We start from the raw sequence: 21,934 nt of genomic DNA on the forward strand, positions 1-21,934 counted from the left end.
ACTTAGCTCTTTTTTCCGGTTGAAGATTTCCCGCCACGCCAATAACTTGCTGGGGGGAATTCAGTGAAGCACAAAAACGAAAATGGCGATATGAGCGAAAAACTGGCACTTTTTCTTTTTATGTCTATTCACATGAACTCTTCTTTTTATTCTAATTTACAAATTCGCAGTAAAGCGCTTACATACTAGTTAGAATATTAGGGAGAGAGGCTGCGGTGCGGCTGCGGCTGACTTACGCAAATAACAATTTGGCAGTAGAGCTTCAAGAAGCCAGTGATCTATGACTGGTGTGCAAGGAGAACCATTACCCGATAATTTGTATACAAGAGATGGTACAGCTATGGATCGTGTTGAAGTAGCAAATTTGGTACAAGCCGCCATACAGTCGAATCAGAATCAAATGATTCAGAATATTAACTCCATTATGGCGGATATGATTGAGAAAACCATACGTGCGCAACTAGTGGCACTACATACTGGGCGTAGTGAGCCAAGCGAATAACAGAGTGAAGAAAAAACTACGTTTATACGTCCTGGTTAAGCAACCCAGTTACCTTCGGTTCATCGTAACCCTGATGGAGCAAACATTTTGAATTAATCAAATTCTTCTATCCCTATTCAGAAGGTTTTCAGCATAATACAAAGCTGGCATATAAGGTTTGATGGTGGCAAAGGTAACCAAGCGGTTACCAAACTCAGATTTAGTGCCACATATAAGGCAACTAAGCTTGACCCAATCAACGGACCAGATTGCCGTTCATCAGGACAACACGGTCTTCCAATTCAGCACTACCATAGCAACGAAGTGTTGGTGAACAAGCTAATCAAAGCTATTGGCTTCAATCGCGATCAGTTCAACAGGAACTTCTTCGGCGATTATTCACACATACGTACCATTTTATGTTAGTTTGCTGTATATTATTAGTTTTTTTTTTAATCTGAAACAATGATTTGATCTTTTGACATCATACTTTCCAATCTGATTTGATTTGCAATTTGCGTTCGATTTCACTTTTAACGTTGAAATTTAAATGAACTTTGTGTATTGTTTTTTTAAATAACGTAACCTTGAGCCTTATTTTGCAATATTACTTACTTTAGAAATAAATATGTTGCAAACTATTTAATATATATAAGAGAATGATTTTGGATCATAGTGACGATAATATATGCCTTTAACTTTGATATGAACATAAAAGTAGCATCAAGTTGCAAGGGGGCTACCGACCACGATCATTATTTCCGATATGCCAAGGTAGGGTAGATAAAGAATAGGGTATAACAACATCTAATACCCTAGAAGCAATCTTATCTACATTAGTTTGTCTGCTCGCTTTTATGTTGGTTGTGGAACAAATCCGAACACTCAATTTGCTTGTTTTGATAGTTTCTGTTTAATGCACTTCTTTTCTTGTAGGAGGAGGAAAAACCCCACCCGTCCGACGAGCTAAGTTAGAGCAACGCAAGTGCATGCCTCGAATCCTCCAGAGCCCCCTTCACAAGTAGCTCCCAATTTTGGGCTTGCTTAAAGACACTGACACCTGCACGCTACACTAGTGGCGCCCTATGCGGGACATGTTCTCTGACACTACATTCCGCACACTACAGCCTCCTTCTGTCTGTTACATTTTTCACCTCCCGCAAACCTAATATACTCTTGTACATTTCATGTACAGAGTATAAAAACAGCCGTGACGCCGCTTAAATAAAATGAATATAAAACACAAAATTGCACTGCACAACTGATAACACAAAACTCAGAACTCAGGCTAACCGCTTAGGCAACAAATATAAGGCAAGATTTATCGCAAAAAATAGTAAAGTTAAGGAGCGCACAAGAAACGCGACTGACTCTCTCAACAGATCTTCTTTTTCTTATATATATACATAATAATTATTATAAATAATAATTAACGTATTCTCTAGAAATTTGATATAGCGTTTTAAAAGTAGAATTATTGTAACACATTGTATTTATTTGTAGAACAAACTACGTTGGATGAGTCCGAGGGCACCCCCTAATTATATAAGACCAGGAGTTCCTAAGTTGTTGTATGGTTTAATTGAATACATACTACCAAACGACTTATCAGTGGCTCAGCGAAGGTCTGAAAAGGATGCCATAATAACGTTTATAATGGAGCTTAATAAGGTAAGGTTAAATATAATAAATATTGCCTATACATAAAGAGTATAAGGACAGATGGAGGCGTGGCAGCATAAGGATTCTTGATCAGCATCAAGCATCGAGTCGATTATGCCATGTCTGTCATCCCGTCTGTCCCTCGTATAAGAACATTGATCTCAGAAACTATAAGACACCAATGGCAATCAATGGCTGATGATGCCATTTGGTCTTCACTCCTTATCAGTCACATTCCAACGACCACTAGAGTGCTTTTTCGAGACGTCACCATAAGTGCTTGTCGAGCCAACGATGAAAGCCCATTAACAGCAGGCAGCGGGCAAGATGCTTTTCAAACCATTAGAGGCTGCATGGGATGTAGTACGCGCCGACCTGCTGGACCCATTGTCACGGTCCAATGCGTACCTCTTGGTATTAATGGAAAAATTCAGTTTTCGAGCTGGACCTTGAGACACAAATCAGCAGCTGACAGCATCGCCGCAAAAATATCCCCGCTCCAACAGGGTGGTGAAACCTACAAGTATAACGAAGGAAATCTATCGAACTATCGACGTAAGCAGACGTGCTATTTATTCGCTCCGGAAAATTCTTTAATAAAAAGTTAAATCAAACATTTCTTTACACTTAAGCACCCCATCCACAGGCGAGAATTTTGCCTGAACTTGTTGTGCTCGACGAAATGTTCGACGTTAGTGGGGATGCTCGAGTGAATTTAAATGCTCGACGTTTTGCTCGCATAGAATATAAATGTTTCCATATTGCTACTGTTCGTGTGAACATATTTGACAGTTGATGGCAGTGTTGCCCGAGCATCATTTGAAAATTATTTGTAAGCACAGACGTCTGAAAATGAACAAGCAATTATTGCTCGATTTTATAGAATTCTTCCACAATGAGCCGTCTTTGTGAAAAATAATTGAGAGGAATATAAGAATAAGCATTTGCGCAATAAAGCGTGGGATGTACTTTTAACAAAAAATCAAGAAATTTATAGAGAAGCAAACATGGAAACAGTTAAAAACAAGTAAAAAAGCTAAAGTCGGGTGTCCCGACTTTGAAATACTCTGTACATATGTTTAGAATAATTATAGAAATTAAAAAAGTAAGAGAATTAAAAAACAAAATTTGATCGATTTTACCTCTTTTGGTATTCGAACTCACGTAAAGGGTGTATAATTGCACATATACAAAGCAATTGCGTCTATGTGAGTGTATGTATGTATATGCTCGTATATTCGTGTCTCAGTAAACATGTTAGCAGTCAACCAAAGAGCAACATCAACAACAGCCGCGGGCAGCGCTTGAGCAGCAAATATATTTATGGCTATAACTTCTTGTTAAGTTAAACTTGGCATACGGACACATAATTACTAACTGGGGGTATTTACAAAGTTTTAGTTCAAAATTCCAAGAATTACGAGAGTTAGAGAAAATCGCGATTTGCGTGGGAGAGAGGAGAGGGGGGGAAATTCCAAAATACACATTTTCTGCGTATTCTTATAAGGCATCTGGGACTAAAACTTTGTGTCCCTAGGTCTTATAGTCTCTTAGATATAGGAGATTATACGAATGGAAAATCGGGAAAACCCCCATAGGGGAAAAAAATAAAACAAACTTATACAGCGTACACATATAACGCATCTTTGTGCAAAATTTGGTGCCTCTAGCTCTTATAGTCTCTGAGATCCAGGTGTTCATACGGACAGACAGACAGACAGACAGACAGACAGGGCTAGATCGATTCGTCTCATCATGCTGATCAAGAATATATATACTTTGTGGGGTCTGCCACGCCTCCTTCTGCCTGTTACATTTTCAGCTCCCGCAAACCTAATATACTCTTGTACATTTTATGTGCAGAGTATAAAAAGTAAATTCACTGCGTGCGTCCTACAGGGAACTGAACAGTAGAAAAAGAAGTGAAAAATCTTATGCGGCCAAGACTCTGGGGAGAAATTCCAGTAAAGAATTTCAAGTCCTCATAGGTTTTTCCAGTGGCCAAAAATCTCAAAGTAGCTGAGAGTAGCTGTAGCTGGGCGTTATTACCACTCTTATTGTATTCTTCAAATCCGCCGAAGAGGACTCATTCATCTTCTTCAAGAGTTTCGTGTGGGTGAATTTCTCTCGGTTCATGTACCACTTTTTCATCCCCATACTGTGCTTTCTTTTTTCCTTCCATTTATTATACCCTGTACCCAAAGGGTACAAGGGTATATTAGTTTTGTGGGAGTGTACATGTAACACACAGAAGGAGGCATGGCTGACCCCACAAAGTATATATATTTTGGCAAATAAAATGCCCAATGCACACATACATACATATGTACAAGTACACACACACGCATAGACACGATTCTGATGTAAATGTATGTATGCATGTATGGAATATTTTATATTTAATTTAGTTAATTAATTAAATTAAATTAATTAAATAATTAAATTAAATTAAAATAATTTTTTGTGGGATGGTACAGGGTATTTAGGAGTTGAGCCTGCTCGACTTTAGCATTCCTTTCTTGTTTTTTCTTTTTGTTTCTCAATACATACTTGAATTGCCATTAAGGCCAAAATTGTATTTTCGTCCGTATCCATTTATCCATTCCGCACTTGTCAAAATTTGCTCTCAAATTATGTTCACAAGCAATGTTCACAGAGAATGTCCGTCTCGTTAGTGGGAAAATGTATTTGTGGTGCCGAGTAGAGACAACATGCTCGCCTGTGTATGGGGTGCTTTAGTGAAAGGATTGACAGTCTTATCCAGGTCAGTATTTTTATCTTATTGTTTATTTATTGTATTATTATTGTAATTGTTCAAACAACTTTAAATTAAATTTCAACCTTAAAGTGAATTCAACGAATTTGACTCGCAACATAAAAGAGCCTTTTGAAGATTACCACGCGAAAATAAACTTCTAAACACACGTCAAACACATCATAATACCAATACGCGAGCTCACAGTTTCACTCATAATTACAAATACCACGACAACGCATAAAATATAATTTGCATGAACGTTCAACGTACCAAGAAAAAAAAAAAAATCAACACAAGAAGTTATAGCCATAAATATATTTGCTGCTCAAGCGCTGCCCGCAGCTGTTGTTGATGATGCTGTCTGGTTGACTGCTAACATGTTTACACAGACACGAATAGATGCGCATAGGCATACACACTCACACAGACGTAATTGCTATGTAAATGTGCAATTATACACCCTTTACGAGAGTTCGAATACCGAGAGAGGTAGGTAGGTAGGTAGGTAGATGCTGCAGCCAGAGCTTATGAAGACCCTGACTCACTTAGGCTGTGATTATTTGGCCCGTTGTGGTACCGCGTGGACAAAGTCCGCTTCCCATATCCCGTGGTTGGCTGCATTCCTGCGATAATTGTTACACCCTTCCGGATGCCAGGATGAATTTAGAAATGTCTATCGGCTTTCTTTTTGCTAGCGCCGACAGATTTGGGAGGAGGTCATCTCCTAGAAATCGTTGTCTGGTCCTAAACAAAGCTGGGCAGTCGCAGAAGAGGTGGGAAACTGTTTCCTCCTCTTCTTCGTCTCTGCAACTTCTACAGAAGTCGTTGTGTTGAAGTCCTAGTCTAGCGGCATGGGAGCCCACCAGCCAGTGCCCCGTGATGGCTCTGATTACGGCTGAGCATTGGCTTCTGCTCAGCTTACAGACTTCTAAAGTCCGTTTCCTATCGCGGATGGGCCACGTTTGTCGTGTGATTTTGTGGTGGTTTGTGGCATTGGTCCACATTTGATTTGCAATGAAATCGAAGTGGTTCCGAATGGACAGTTTACTGCTGGCCATCGGTATACCGATGCTCTTCTTGTCTGGGAGGAAGGGAACGGTGGTACCTTCTCTTGTCAGTTCGTCGGCTATGCAGTTTCCCTCTATGTGCCGATGGCCTGGGACCCAAATGAGGTAGACTGAGAACTGTGCTGCCATCTCATGAAGAGATTTGCGACAGGTCTGCACTGACATCGAGTTCGATGTGATGTTGTCTAGGGATTTTATTGCCGCTTAGCTATCCGAATATATGCAGATTTCTCTGATGTCTGTGACTGTGCTTGGCAGAATGAAGAGAGCTTCTTGAATAGCTGTGATTTCAGAATACACTACAGTGGTTCGGAATCCTGAAGGCTTTTCTGATGCCGAGCTCTTCGCAGAAGACACCTCCGCCTACGCGTTTGTTTAGCTTAGAACCGTCTGTATATATTTTTATTGAATTTTCAGGGCCTGAAGGGCCAGAATTGCATTCATCCCTGAAGGGAATGATGGTGTGAAAGGGAGTATGGAGGTACTCCTTTGGGGTACAATAGTCAGTGATTGAGGGGATTATGTCATTTCCTCTCAGGATTTTGGTGTGACCTCTGACCATTGGTTGGTTTCTCTCATGCGAAGGGCCGCCAGCGTGGCGTTCATTTTCCCCATGAGATGAATTGGGAGTATTCCCAGAATCGCATCTAGTGCGTCGCTGGGGGTGGTGCGGAGTGCACCAGAGATCGGTAGTACAGCTTGCTGTTGAACTTTATTTAGTGTCTATAGAGACTCCATATAGGAGTATGGGTCTGATAAGTGCAGTATACAGCCAATGGACCACGTAGGGGGCCATGCCCCATTTCAGTTAGTGCATTTCTCACTCTGTCTTCGATATTCAGGTTCCAATCCAGCTTCCTATCTAGTATCAAGCCTAGATATTTGGCTTAACTGCTGAAGGTTAAAGGTACCCCATTCATTGATGGGGGGTAAAGAGGAGGAATTTTATATTTCCTTGTGAATAGTAAGCAGCTCTGTTTTGCTGGGGTTTACGTTTAGGCCTGACGTCGCCCAAGTAGACAGTATGCTCAGTGCATCTGTCATGCGCTCGCACAAAGTTTGACGGAATTTTCCCGAGAAGGAGATGGTCACATAATCTGCATAAGCCACCGGCATCCCCCTATCCCATCCAAGGATCGTAGGAGTGTGTTAACTGCCACGTTCCATAGGAAGGGTGAGAGGACACCGCCCTGAGGCTTTCCGCTGCTTACATATCTGGATGATGTGGACAGCCTCAGTGTGGATTTGATAGACCGCCTGGTGAGAAGCTGTCTTACCAGTTTCACAGTGGAGTCGTCCACACCCAGGTCTGTAAGTGAGCTGGTAATGGCGGTTGAAAGCGCCTTCTATGTCTAGGAATGCGGTTAGTGTGTAATGTTTGGTACTGACGGCCTTTTCAATACTTGAAGTAACGGCGTGTAGAGCCGTCTCTGTGGATCTGCCTTAACAGTAGGCATCTTGAGAGCTTGACAGCTCTGAGAGCGGAATCATGCTTCTTAAATGGAGGCCTAGAAGTCTCTCGAACGTCTTTACTAGGAAAGATGAGAGACTTATGGGTCTAAAATCTTTGGGAGTAGTGTGCGAGGCTTTACCCGCTTTGGGTATGAAGATCACTCTTGATCTCAGCCAAGCTTCTAGGATTCTCCTCGTAAGAAGGATTTTCTGAAAAATATCTGCCAGCCATCTGATGGCATTATTCCCTGCGTGGAGTAGCTGTGCCGGAATGATGTTGTCCGGCCCTGCCGATTTATAGGGCTTGAAGCTTTTTATTGCGCACCTGATATTGTTCTCGGATAATAGATCAGGCAGCTTGAGAGCTGGACCCGCGCTGGGCGTGCTGTTGGTCAGTCTAGTGCTTGTGGAGCTTGGAAAGTGGGTACCTAGAAGCAACTGGAGAGACTCCTCACTCGAGGTCGTTCAGGTCTTGTCTGGCTTCTGAATGTATCCCAACGCGTGGGGAGTTTTAGAGAAAATTTTTCTTAACCTTGCGACGTCAGAGGTGTTCTCGATGTCGGAGCAAAAGTTTTGCCAACATGATCGTTTCGCCTATCTGAGTATTTTCTTGTACTCTGACAGGCTCTGCTTGTATGCACACCAGTTTTCTCCCCCTTGGGATCTGGCTGCATTGAACAGTTTCCTGGCTTTTTTCCTTGGCTCGCTTACTTGTGGAGTCCACCAGGTAGGCTTAAGTTTGCCCCTTGGTTTCCCAATGGGGCACGATTTTTGCAGCGCGGTTTCACATGCTGCCGTGAACTTATTAATTAGGGTCGAAGTGAACTCGACTGAATTTGGACCCTGGGGAGGGTGGTCTGGTAGTAGCCTACTGATATGCTTCGAATATGAGGACCACTTTGTGCGTCTGGGATTCGTAGTCCCGATTGGTCTATCATTATTGAGAGATACCTCGAAATGGATGTATCTATGGTCCGAGAAAGAGTGTACTGAGAGAATTCTCCACTTGGAAATGCGGTTATACAGTGCGCCTGAAGCTAGAGTGAGATCAAGATCAAGGCTTCGATTTCTTATCACAAACGTTGGATCTGAGCCAACATTACAGAGCAGTGTGTTAGTAGACAGGATGTAGTGGAAAATTGAATCACCCCGTGCGTTGGTGTCAGTGCTGCCCCACTGAGTGTGATGAGCGGTGGCGTCGCATCCTAAGAGCAGATCTATGTTTCTCTGCCTGCTGTCCTCTATGGGCTGTCTCGTCAACAGAGGGGGGGGGGGGGGGGGGGGGGGGGGGGGGGGGGGGATTGGCTACCTCATAAGCCATGTAGGCGGAGCATATTCTTATAGGCTTTGGCTTAGCCTCTATGCATGCCGCTGTGTTGTCGCCGTCGCTAAAATTAGATAGCAAGAACGACCCTGCAGCTCGTTTTCGACTCCTGCCCATCTTAGGACACCAATGAGGATCTAATCCTTTGCCACTTCTGCGAAGGTTCGATGCAGCGTCTGCGGAGGCCGTGTTTGCTTCGCTGGTTGTGGCGGCGTGTCTTCTGCCGACCTCTGCCTTTTCGGGGCATTTTTGTGTCTTCTCACCGGAGCTGGCTTGAAATCCGGTAAGATTTTCTTTGCCCATTCTACCATCTTCCGACCATGGGTTGATGACTCGGGGGCAGAATGGTGCTTTTGCAGTATGTCTGCTGCGCGTCTCTTATCTAGAAACGTCGGTTTCGTTTTTGGTGGTGGCATCGCCGAAGTGCCTGACTCTGCAGAGTTACCAGCAACCTCCCCTTCGACTGCTGGCTTAGCTGCTTCGCCTTCGAGGTGGAGGGTGTCTGATGCTCTCCAGATTCTGAGACAACCGACTGGCTTGTCGGATTGTCTCCACCTGCACTGGCAGCAATGGGATGAGAGCTGTTGGGAGTTCCCATACTGGTGACAGTCAAGTCTATCCCGTCCGGCTTATGGCGAGTTCTGGTCTCAGTGTTTTTGTTTGTTTTGTTAGTTTTTGTTTTCTTTAAAGGTATCATATATGGTCCCACGGGTAGACGGGTAGGGGTGGGTCAACCGTGGCATAGCCCGGGTACCACGGGAAGCCTGACTTAAAACTGGAGGTCGGCTGGCAGAGTTCGCATAGTAGAGGCTGAGCACCCCGTTTTCAGCTCTCGCCCGACTACCATTAGTCAGCACCACGAGGCAGAGACATGACCGTGCCAAGGGCCTGCTGCCAGCCGCCCTCGCGAGGAGAGTATAGTCGCACTTTCACTGGAGTATCACAATTACGGCGCGTACCACCTGAGGTAAAATCGATCAAAATTTTTTTTTTTTAATTTTCTTCATTTTTTTCATTTCTATAATTATTGTAAACATATTTACAGAGTATTGTTTCTATAGTGCGTAGGCGGTGGTTTATCTTATGGTTCCCATGCAAAATAACTTAAGACTTTGTGGGGTCTTGATTGTAATAATAATACTAATAGTAACAATAACCACTTTATTTAATAACTTTAAATTATACAATGTGTGAAATTAATGTGCGGAGATGGTGGATGCTACTGCTGTCTGTACGATCAGAAAAAGAAGGCATCAATGCTATTAAAAGCTTGCTATCGATTAGGGGTGTATATATGGGCAGACTGCATGTAGCCACCACAGTGCTCCACCGCTAGATGGGACAGGACCGCTCGACCCGATTTCATGGTGGTGCAGGATGGAGTCGGTGTTTCTTCTCTGGAGCCTTTTGCAGGTGAATGTCCTTCGGGATCCACGGCGATCGTAGTCGATGGAGATGTTTACATCTATATTTGCCAAGCGGACTTTGAAGAACTTATCCTTTCTGCTTAGAACTTCTAATGGAGCTTCTAATGGAGTGCGAACGCGATCCAGAAGAACAAATACGTGTATTGCTCTTTTAATATCAGGCTGCAGAAAGTTTTCATTGTAGCTATGCATTCTGAATAAGATCTAATATTCTCTCCAAACATTTTTTTGAATTCAGTTTCGTTTGGCTCATTCTTCCCATGTGTGACGAACTCATCAGGGATGCGAAGTTGACCAACAATTCGCATCAATCTGGAACCTAGAAAAACGTCCGACGCGAACTGGCGTCCAAGATCGCTAGTGATTTGAGTGTAACACCAAATATATAAATCCAACCATTTATCAGCACTGTGGCTACAGTTTCAGCTGATATGTCAAGAATCGATGTCGATGTTTATATGATCATAACGTCAAATGGTCGAGCTGTGCCTGTGCTGACGACGCAATAGAGGGAAGATGACGCTTTCGGCATAACGATATTCTTCATGTATAATGAGGTTTTGTTATCCTTAAGCAGTTTCCTCAGTTCCGGATCAGATTCTTGGGCAGTAGCAATGGCGTCGAAATTTATTTCGGTAATTGCATTAATGCGAGAGAGTAAATCCGCAACTTCATTGGCTCTACCAGACACATGTTTGATATCAGTGGTGAATTGGCTTATGAATTCCAGATGGCTTCCTCCTACGGATGGTGTTTTGTCAAATTTCTGAGAAAATGTGTAGATAAGTGGCTTATGATCTGTGTAAACAGTAAATTGTCTGCCTTCGAGAATATATTGGAAATGCCGTATTGCCAAAAATATTGCAGGCAGTTCGCGGTCGTAGGTTCCGTACTTAGTTTGTGCAGGATTCAGTTATTTTGAAAAAAAATCCAAGCGGCTGAAGTTTTCCATCAACTAGTTGGTGTACTACAGCTCCAACAGCGGTGTCTGAGGCGTCTGTGCTTACCGAGAGTTTTGCATTTTGGGCGAAAAATGTCAATAAAGTGGCGTTAGCAAGTTGGACCCTACATTGCTGGAATGCCATTAAAGCATCAGGAGTCCATTCTACTAGAGTTTTATCGTTCTTCTTCCTTTTATCAGGGATTGCAGTTTGCTTTGACTATTTACAGAATTCGGTATAAATGGGCTGTAATAGTTTATCATGCCTAAGAATTTCTTCAGTTGACATGCTGTTGTGGGTGTCTCGTATGGCTGAGACTCGTGCTTCCAATGGTAGAAATCCGTTTGAACTAACTTTATGGCCAAGAAATTGGACTTCATTCATAGAAAACTGGCATTTGTCAGCGTTGATTGTTAACTTGTTGTGCTGAAGTCGTCGACATAAAAAAAATGCGAGTTCTAGATCACACAGTACGTTCTGCATAAATCTTTGAAATGTTTGGGCCGCATTGCGCAAACCAAAGGTCATGTAGCAAAATTCAAACAATCCGAAAGGCGTGGTAATTTCGGTCTTCGGTATGTCTTTTGGCTCGTTCAGGCACTGTCTTTACATTTAGTGCTCTATAATCGCCATGAGGTCTCCATTCGCCGTTGGCTTTTCGAACCATGTGTAATGGACTTGCCCAACTACTACTAGAGGGACCACAAATACCACGTTCTACCATGTAAGTAAATTCTTTTTTAGGGGAAGCTAGTTTGGCTGCTCCTTTGGTCTCTATAACGTGCGTTAAGAGAAGAAGACGGCTGTGTGTTCTGATTGTGAATTGCCAGTTTTTTGAATTGAGCGAGTAAGTTAGCAACATCGTTGTTAGTGATGTGCGATACTATCGTCCGGTCGCACTCTCATTTTATGAAGCCTTGTCATTGCAGCGATGTTTTTGTGTTGATCAATGCGCGCCGCTTGACATCAACCAACAGATCGAAGCGGCTCAAAAAATATGACCCAATGATTGGCATGGTAACGTCTGCCAATACGAATGTCCAAACAAAATCGTGCCTCAGTCCAAATGAGAGTTTGAGGCGCCTTTCACCAAACGTCTTGGCATGGCATTTGCTGCGAATAAACTGAATGAGTTTGTTGGGTTAAATTTATCTTTGCATTTATTCTGGCTGGCAATTTTAAGCCTTGTTTCCACATTTCCCATGGAACCAGCAAACTAAGGAAAAAGCGTTACGGTTATTATTTCGTGGTGAACGGTTTTGTGAACGGGAACGAGAACGAATGGATTTTTTCCAAATTGTCTAAGCTGACAATAATTTTGTCAATTGGGTTAGTTGGCGTTGCAGTCCTGGCAGTTACGTTGACTTGGCCGAATCCCCCAACTTCGAGGAACTTGTCAGCTAATTTCGCCAAGACTTGTAAATTATCACCTGATGCTTGAAGGATGGCACGTGCATGTGGTGGCGGACGTTGCATCCAGAAAGATTTGAGAAAACCTTACCAGTCCACGAAGTTCATTGAGGAGTTGCGTCGGGCGGCGATCACCCAAGTCAATATCAGACAGAAGTTTGCGAATTTTCATCTGTGCATTCTCACAAAATAGCTCTATAACACAACGCTTAAAATTCTCATATGTGTCATTTTTGGGTGGATTGAGCACAGCGTCGGTAATTTGAGCAATAATGTTCGATTACCTTGAAGTTACAACAGTGTGAAACTTTGTTAGGTCAGATGTAATTCCTGCGATGCAAAATTGCGATTCAATTTAAGCGAACCAGATATCGGGACATTCTGCCTAAAATGGCGAGACGTTTACTGTAACACGGTTAACCACGGTGTTTGAATCAATGTTTGTTTGAATCCGAGTTGGAATAGCACGACGTTCCTTCAATTACTGTGTCTTCCGAAGAACAATCACTCATGATTAGGTATTTCATCAAATTGTGAAATTTTTTGAAACGTATATACATATATGAATGACGCGAGATTAGCGTCAAGTGCCTTAAGCGCTGCTTCGCTATCTGAGTAGAAAAAGTGTCCTACCACCGCTGACGAGCTGCCTCCAACAGCACCATCTGTGAATACGTTGAGGGCTTCGGATTTCATTTTTCATTTCATTTCATTTTTCAAAGGTTACACTTGGTGTGCAGTAGTCCGAGTGGTTCGGAACCCCCGGTTGATGGCGGAGTATGCTGGAATCCCCCTTTGCTGAGTCCTTCCATGCCCAGGTTTCTTTAACCCTTAGAGCTGTGTTGGTTGCCATTTCTTTCCCTATGATGGGAAGAAAGTGTAATATTATGTTACGCTCGTCAGTCGTCAGAGTTGTCCGCACCTGATGCTGATGCTTAACTCGGCCGATTTCTGTACCTTGATGAGCAGTGTAAGTGCATAAGATCTTTCCAAAGCTGGCTACCATACCACAATCCCAAGTGCGATTGGTCTGATTATAGCCTGATAGATGAAGTGTACAACACGAGGTGAGAAAGCCTTCTTACACGAGTAGAGTGCATTAGTGGCCTTCTTTACTCGTTCACTGATATTGTCCTGCCAGTAATCCTATCCAGGATAAACCCCAGGTATTTAGCCTTACCGCTGAAGTAGTTGGTAGTCGTTTGGGTAGTTGGAGTTGTGGAATTTTGTACCTCCTTGAGAACAGTACAAATTCCGTCTTAGTGGGGTTCACTCCTAACCCACATTGCGATGCCCACCGTGAGAGTGTTAAGAGGGCTGATTCCATTAGGTTACATAGGGCCTGTGGAAGTTTACAGCTGCAAATTAAGGTCACGTCATCCGCGTATGCAACAGCCATATGACCTTCGGACTTCAGGGTACATATTAGCTTATTGGTCTGACCGCTCAGCTCGGCATTCACAGCCCTGCTGTTGTGCAGTTGGCTAATGAAGTCGACGAGAGGTCCTTCCACCCGTAATAGGGTGATAGCGGAGGGCAGTATAATATTGAAGGCGCCCTCTATATCTAGAAAGGCTACCAGTGAGTACTCTTTGACTCTTTGAAAAGTTAACTTTCTATCTTCGAGCACAGTGCGTGAATGGCCGTGTCAGTAGACTTGCTCTTGCTGTAAGCGTGTTGGGAGGGATGCAGTAAAGTCGGATGGATTGACTGCCTCAGGTATACTTCCACTAGTCTTTCGACAGTGCCTAAAGTCCTTTGGCTTAACATGTGATGCTTTCCCAGCTTTTGGGATAAACACCACTTTAACTTCTCGCCAGCCCGTCGGAATTTGATTGATCAGCAGGGTGCCCTTGAGCATCGCCTGTAGTCAAGGCATAACGAGCGGCACAGAGCGCTGAAGTTGGGCCGGGACGATAGCGTCCGGTCCGGGTGATTTATAGGGCTTGAAGGTATTAATAGTTCAGATGATTCGCTTCGCTGTAACTATGTAGTTAACCAATTTTCTTGGTACCCATGTGGGCCGGGCAGTGATACCCTAATTTAAATTGAATAAATTTGTGGTTTGAGAACGAGTGTTCATCTAAGACCCTCCACGTCGCTACGGTGTTTGTGACAAAGGTAGAGCTGCTACCTTTATTGCAAATCAACAGATTACTACTGATTAAATAGTCATACAGAGGCTCAACCCCATCCCTTATATCGCTGCTGCCCCATTGCATGTGGCATCTTCTCCTAGTATTATGTCAGTTATATTTCAACTGCCATAGTCAGCTAAGTTATTCAGCAATTGCGGGGGTGGGGAGACTTGGTGGTCGTGGGCTCCTGAATCAGGACTAGGACAGGCGAAGCTGAGCCTGTCTCCAGGCGAAGCAAGAGGGCAGCTGTCGCTTCCATGCTGTGGTGCTGGTTAACTTTTCGCCGTTTGTAGCTGGGATGCACATAGCTTCAGTAGGGGGTACCTTGGTTGGCCTTAAGCACCGCAACCGTCACCGTTACAACTTCGACCCTGATCCATCTCCATTGGTTTCTGGGGATCCTGCCCGATGATCTTACGATCCTTGGCCACCTCCACAAACGAGCTGGACCAAGAGTTCCCTTGAGCCTTGAGCCTTTTTGGGGCGGTTTGTTGTACCTCTTCCGGCCAGCGCTAGCATCGTACTCCAAAGTAAAATTGGGTAGTAAGCTTGGCCCACTTGATGTCCTCATTGATTCTATTTAAATCCTCCGCTGATGTCTGCTGTGCCGTACTCGGATCAGTGGCGACGAAGGATACGGGTCGCAGTACGTCTTTCACCGTATCCGGCCTTAGATGGATCGGGTATGGAGTAATTGGTCGCTCTCTGCACCACCACCACTTTCGCCACCGACACATCCTTAGCTGACCCTCTAGTGGAAATATGCCTGCTGGTAGTCGTAATGCTATTGGTGGCCTTTGGTTGAGCAACTCGGTTAGAAGGAGGCGGCCTACTAAGCTATCCCTTTCTTTTTCCGGAGCTCGGTTTTACCGTGGCTCTTACAATTTCGGAACTTATAGTTCCTTCCGACTTTTCAGGTTGGCCGGGTTCCTTGGTGTTGTTGTTGTTGCTTTTGTTCGGTCTTGATGTGTTAATAGTGATTCCCAAGAGTGGCGGAGAAATGGATGACCACCAGGGCAGAGATCCGTGTACCCGGGCTGGGCTAATTAATCCGGGGGGTCGCCAAGTACCCCGGATGCTCCGTACGCGACTGTGTTTATTTACGGGGGCCCCCAGCCAGGCTGATCTTTGGCACAGACCATTGCCTACAATGTGTGAATTTAACATGGGGAAATGATGGCAGCAGCAGCTGCCTGTTCGATTAGATAAAAGGGGCCTCTATGCTATCAATAGCTTGCTATCGATTAGGGATGAAGCTGAAACCGCCTAAAGGCAGGGTTGGGCATTTCGGGGTGTAATTTTTCGGCATTGTGTGCTCTAAATGTTTTTGTGTATTTTTCATACTTATTTTTTCCTAGTAATGTCGCGTCAAAAAATGAAGAATTTGACTGAGGAAGAAATTGCAGCAATAATGGATGAACGAATAACCGATGACGAAGATACAGCAGATGAACAAGATTTCGATTCTGAAGATGAGGATCAGGCTGAATATGGTTTAATTCCTGACACTCTTATAAGCAACTGCATTAGCTCAACCGATACTCTAATTATTGATTGCATAATTTGAGTATCCTGGATGATTTTGGACCGGCGCCTCCAGCTGCATTGTTGCATCAGAGGAAGAAGCTCCAGCCGCTTCCACTCCAATTCCACCCATTACAACCGGTACTTCCATTGCTATTAAATCTCGATCCAAAAAACGTCGACGTGAACCTTTTACTGAGGTGCAATTCGAGGATTGTGGATCTGCTGGTCCTACGGGCGGCCTCTTTTCACCAATGTAAATGAGTTTACAACTAATTCCCCCATTTTTAAATCAATTACTTAGAAAAAGAAGCATTTGCGTCTGAATAAGACCATGTGAATAAGACTTTCTCAAAATCTTCCAGACAACGTCAATCATATAATAAATTTTGAGCATTTCTACACATCGCTTGACAGAGCCTCGGCATTTACAGTTTAGGGCCTGTGCGAGTTAATCGCCTTCCAAACTGCAAATTGTCTTCAGGTTCTGACCTTGCTGCAAAAAATGCTCTTCGTGGTTTGTCCGAAGAGTTTGTTGGTTCTGCTTTCGGTATTGACATCTCTACCGTTCTATGGCGTGATACAAAACCAGTGCGTTTGATATCTTCTTAGGCTGGCAATGAACCAATCTTGTCTCGAAAAATAGATAATCAATTTCAAAAAATTACTAGATTGGATCAAAAAAAATAGAGAAAATATCGAAATAGAATATAACCAATAATCGGCATATGGGTGGTGTGGACTTGATGGGCGGACTAATTCGTCGTTAGGAAGTGGACTGCGTGGTTATAGGCTTTTCTATAACTAATAATAGGCAAGAATTAATATCCAACTTTGCGAAATTGTTCGAATTAAAAATGATATTTATTTACCATTGTTTGGTTGCGATTCAAATAGTACAAGTTCAGTTCTAAGCGACGAAAAACAAACATGTATATATATGTTTGTTCGGCGCAGCGGCAGCGAAGTCATCAAAATAGATTTAACATTTGATAACTTGTAACGTAAATTCATAACATAACATCATGTAATTCGGCTGCTTATGCGGCGCTCTCTTGTTCTAATTAACATTATAATGTGGCAACGCTCTCGCTCTCATTTGCAGCGGCTGATCTGCAAAGGCAGCTGCAGTGGTAGGGCGTGCGTTCGTCAAAGTCTAGTCTAAAATTGCAGCCCGCCCGTGCAGTTTAGTCTCTTCGTACACGATTAATTCGATCTCGCCCTTTGTTGTTGTTTTTGGCGAAGCAAGACAATTGGTCTAAGCCACAGCCATAATAGTAGTTGCCAGTGCATATTTATAATAAACATTATAACGTCGTTGTCGAAAATCAACTTGTTTTATTTGTTGGAAAGCAAGCTTGATTATAGTTGTCCATACAGCTACCAAAAAATATTGGTCGCTCAACATTTGGAGGCCCCGGCGAGATTGAATGTCGTGGTTTCGTTTGTCGCGAGTTAAAAACAATTAATAAGCGAACATTAGTGCTATTCGTAAGCAAGTGCATTGTTAAAAGTGCTAAATTTGAACATTATATACATATGCACATGCATAGTGGACGCTGTAAGAACCGTTGCTTGCAGTTCGTCAAATTCGTCGCGCTAGCATACATACATACGTATATGCTAACGGCCGCGCAAAAACAATTGCTTTTGGTTTACCGTTCGTTGTCATCAGTGCCCACGCAAAGACATTGCGGTTTTATCGGACGATTGCGTGTTGTTGTAAAGCCGCTTGCCTTGTGTCAAAATGGTAGATGAAGTGCAAGTTGGCGCGCCAGGGCCCAACAGGGTGCCTTTTTTGAAGCGCAAAGTCTCTGTAATGATTGAGGAGATGAGAAATCTTAATTAGGCCTACACTGATGAGCGATTTAATCGTTGCACCATCCACGACCTAGAAGTGCTTCAACATCGAATAGAGAAGTTCGAGATAGAGTTCAAGGGCTTGCACAGCTCATTGGAAGAGCTGGATCATGGTGAGATTGGAAGTCCGTCGCGAACTGATTTTAATTTGTTGGTAGACGCATTAGATGTCCGCGTGCGTGAGAACAAACAACGCCGCCAATCTCATTTGCCTGCCCATTCTACGCTTGGCCGTCTAGAGGAATCAGTAAGCCAAACCGTGATCATGGCAAGTAGGCCACGTCTGCCAGAAATAAAATTGCCTACTTTTTCTGGTGGATATACGGAGTATGCGGACTTCATTGCAATGTTCAATTCAGTCATTGACAACGATGTCGACTTGACTGATATCGAAAAACTTCAGCATTTACGATCTTGCCTGCTAGGTCCAGCTCTAGAAGCAGTGAGATCGCTTGAATTCTCTAGTGTCAATTATCGTGTGGCACTGGATATCCTATCTAAACGTTTTAGTAACAAACGTCTTGTTTTCCAGGCACACATAAAGGAGATTCTTGGGCTCAAGAGGGTAGATTCGTCGTCCGCTGCAAAACTTCGTGAGTTTTCGGACAAGGTGAACTCGCACATTCGCGCCTTGCAAACGCTGGGCAATTTGGAGGAAATTTCAGGCTGCATGATTGTGTGTATTCTGCTTCAAAAGCTTGACGCTGCAACTCAGGCCAGTTGGGAAGAGGCAACGTCAGCGGACCAGATACCGTCTGCCTCGGAGTTTTATGACTACTTGGAAAAGCGATGCCGAAGATTGGAAAACGTGCAGCACGCTATGGCAACCAATACGCCGAGCATTCAGGTGGGAAAATCCAACCAAAGTACTAACAACTGTAGAAAGACTTTCGTTGCTGCCCGAACTAACCAAGATAACTGTCTGTTTTGCGAAGCGATCGGGCATGGAATTTACTCATGCAGTAGATTTGGAAATTTGTCTCCTTCTCTGCGCCACAAGGAAGTAAAAAAGCTCGCTCTTTGCTATAACTGCCTAAAAAAGGGGCATCAAACTCGGTCTTGTAGCAGTGGCCACTGTCGCGTTTGTGGCGGAAAGCATCACACCTTGCTGCACTTTGGCAGCTCGATGTCCACTTTGCAAAATGTTTCGGCAGCGCCTCAGGTCGCTGCATCGTTTTCGCCGGCTCATGTTGACAGTCCTACAATTCAGCCTCAAACGTCTACCTCTCTTGCTGCCCAGGTTCTCCAATCTAATGTTGTGCTCCTGGCTACAGCCATCGTTCTCGTTAAAAATTGCTCCGGCACACTCGTTCCTTGTCGAGCTTTATTGGATTCAGGTTCTCAATTGCATCTCGTCACTTCTCGCTTTGCGCAGCAATTGGGACTAAAGAAAACAAGATCTTCAGCTACCGTCTCAGGCCTTGGTGACACAAGCGTGTCAACTGATGGAAACGCTGTCCATATCTGCCTAAAATCTCGAACCTCGGAATACGTCACCAGGTTCTCAGCTCTCGTGGCGCCTACGATCACTGATAGTCAGCCTAGTTTCGCTATTGATACAGCAAATTGGAACATTCCGTCGAACATTGAATTAGCTGATCCTGCATTCAACAGACCACAGCGTGTAGATCTTCTTATTGGTGCGAGCCTCTTTTATGAGCTTCTTTGTGTCGGCCAAATCAAGTTGGTCACAGGATTGCCGCTCCTACAAAAAACTCGCCTTGGCTGGATCGTGTCAGGCGGTGGCGAACGGTTAAGCAACACTTCGCTATTGGGAGCTCGCTGCGTTGAAAAAGAAGATGATGTTCATGTTGATGTACGACTGGATGAACTAGTTCGCCGATTTTGGGAAATTGAATGCTGTGAAGAAGCCGTTGTTAAGGCCAGCAAGGAAGAAATAGAATGCGAGGAGCACTTTGTTAGCAACTATTCTCGCTTAGCTTCCGGTGAATATTCCGTTCGATTGCCTTTAAAGCACAATGCTGATCAGCTGGGAGAATCTTATAACCGTGCCTATCGTCGATTTCTCAGCCTCGAGCGCAAGCTTATGCGACATCCGCATCTTAAAGAGCAATATTCTGCATTCATCAACGAATATGCTGATTTGAAGCATATGTCTCGGGTCGGTCCTGAATCCGTTGGCTTGTGCAAGTACTTTCTCCCGCATCACTGCGTCGTTAAGGAGGACAGCACAACAACAAAACTTCGTGTCGTTTTCGATGGCTCGGCCGAAACGTCTACTGGATATTCCCTAAATGATGTGATGATGGCAGGACCAACTATACAGCCGAAGCTATTTCATATTTTGCTTAGATTTCATTCGTATTTGGTGGCTCTCACAGGAGACATTTGCAAAATGTATCGCTGTGTTCGAGTAGACATTCCTGATAGCTTTCTTCAATGTATATTGTGGAGAGATTCCCCTCAGAAGGAGGTAGAAATTTACAAATTGGATACCGTCACATATGGCACGAAGGCGGCATCTTTCTTATCCGTTCGTGCGATGCACCAGCTGGCTCTCGATGAACAGGACTCATTCCCTGTCGGCTCAGCTGCTCTGCGAAGAGACTTCTATGTGGATGATTTTATTTCTGGAGGCAACTCAGTGGCTGAAGCTAGAGATAAAATGCATCAGACTGCCGGTATTCTGCTTCTTGGCAACTTTAAGCTACGAAAATGGTGCTCTAGTCATCCAGAGGTCCTCGAGGGAGTAGATGAAGAAGATAAGGAGAAATATCTCACATTTGATGACGGCAGCAACATAACCAAGGCTCTTGGCCTTGCTTGGGATCCTGCATCCGACCAGCTGTTGTTTTCTTTAGCGCCTTCAGAAGCAATTCTAAAGCCTTGCAGACGCTCAGTGTTGTCTACAATAGCCCGTTTCTACGACCCGCTTGGGCTTCTTGGGCCATTCATTACTAAATGCAAGATATTTCTTCAACAGCTCTGCAAGGACCAACTGACGTGGGATGAGAGCTTGCCTTTTGAACGCAACACAACTTGGATTGAGCTAAGCAGCTGCTTTCAAAACGTTCGTCGACTGTCGTTTCCCAGATTTGCTCTCAAGGCTGACGCTGAAGTGGAGATACATGGCTTTTGCGATGCTAGCTTTGAGGCTTATGGCGCCTGCGTGTACGCTGTGTCCAGAGGGCAAGCTGCTGCAAGTAATCTTCTATGCTCAAAGTCCCGAGTTGCGCCGTTAAAGACGTTGTCGGTGCCAAAGCTCGAGTTGAGTGGTGCTAAACTACTAGCTCAGCTTATGCATGAGATCCAGCACACAGGCATTTTCGTCGGCAAGTTCTACTGCTGGTGCGATTCCTCCGTGGCTCTTTCCTGGATCAGAGACGAACCTTACCGGTTCAACGTATTTGTGGCAAATCGAGTAGCAGCCATACAGGAGCTGACTACCAATATGGAGTGGCATTATGTTCCCACAACACTCAATCCAGCGGATATTCTGTCGAGAGGCGCTGTTCCTGAAGCCCTAGCCCAATCTGAGCTCTGGTTGCATGGTCCTTCATATTTGGTTGGTGATCACGCCGACTGGCCAGTTTCCTGTCTCCACGAACGGCAGACACTTGAATTGCGGAAAAATGCTCTGCTGGTTAAATCTCCGCATTTAGATGTCACTCTTGGATGCAAACACACAAACTCTTTTAGTTCAATGCAGCGAACTTTTGGCTACATTCACAAGTTTATTAATCGGGTAAGGCACCCTGGCCTTACTGTGTCGGACGTGCATCATGGCACCCAGATTTTGCTTCGTATTGTGCAACTGGCTAATCTGTATGATGACGTCAAGGAGTTGCAGTCGAACGGCATGGTCAAAAAATCGAGTTCCATCGTTTCTCTCGCTCCGTTTATTGACGACAGTGGAGTTCTTCGCGCTG

General features: G+C 44.1%; 1 protein-coding gene across 1 annotated transcript in view; it reads left to right on the forward strand.

The window, feature by feature from the left end:
* The first annotated feature begins 280 nt into the window (after positions 1 to 280).
* LOC115629998 (endothelin-converting enzyme homolog) overlaps positions 281 to 21,934 on the forward strand; it is a 138,356-nt gene continuing 116,702 nt past the window's right edge. Inside the window, exons 1-2 of the mRNA XM_030526626.1 lie at positions 281 to 466; positions 1,985 to 2,152. Of these exons, the coding sequence (XP_030382486.1) occupies positions 281 to 466; positions 1,985 to 2,152 (354 nt within the window). The remainder of the gene's footprint in view (positions 467 to 1,984; positions 2,153 to 21,934) is intronic.

Source organism: Scaptodrosophila lebanonensis, unplaced genomic scaffold, assembly GCF_003285725.1.
Source record: "Scaptodrosophila lebanonensis strain 11010-0011.00,11010-0021.00 unplaced genomic scaffold, SlebRS2 tig00000199-arrow-arrow-pilon, whole genome shotgun sequence".
Taxonomy (NCBI): domain Eukaryota; kingdom Metazoa; phylum Arthropoda; class Insecta; order Diptera; family Drosophilidae; genus Scaptodrosophila; species Scaptodrosophila lebanonensis.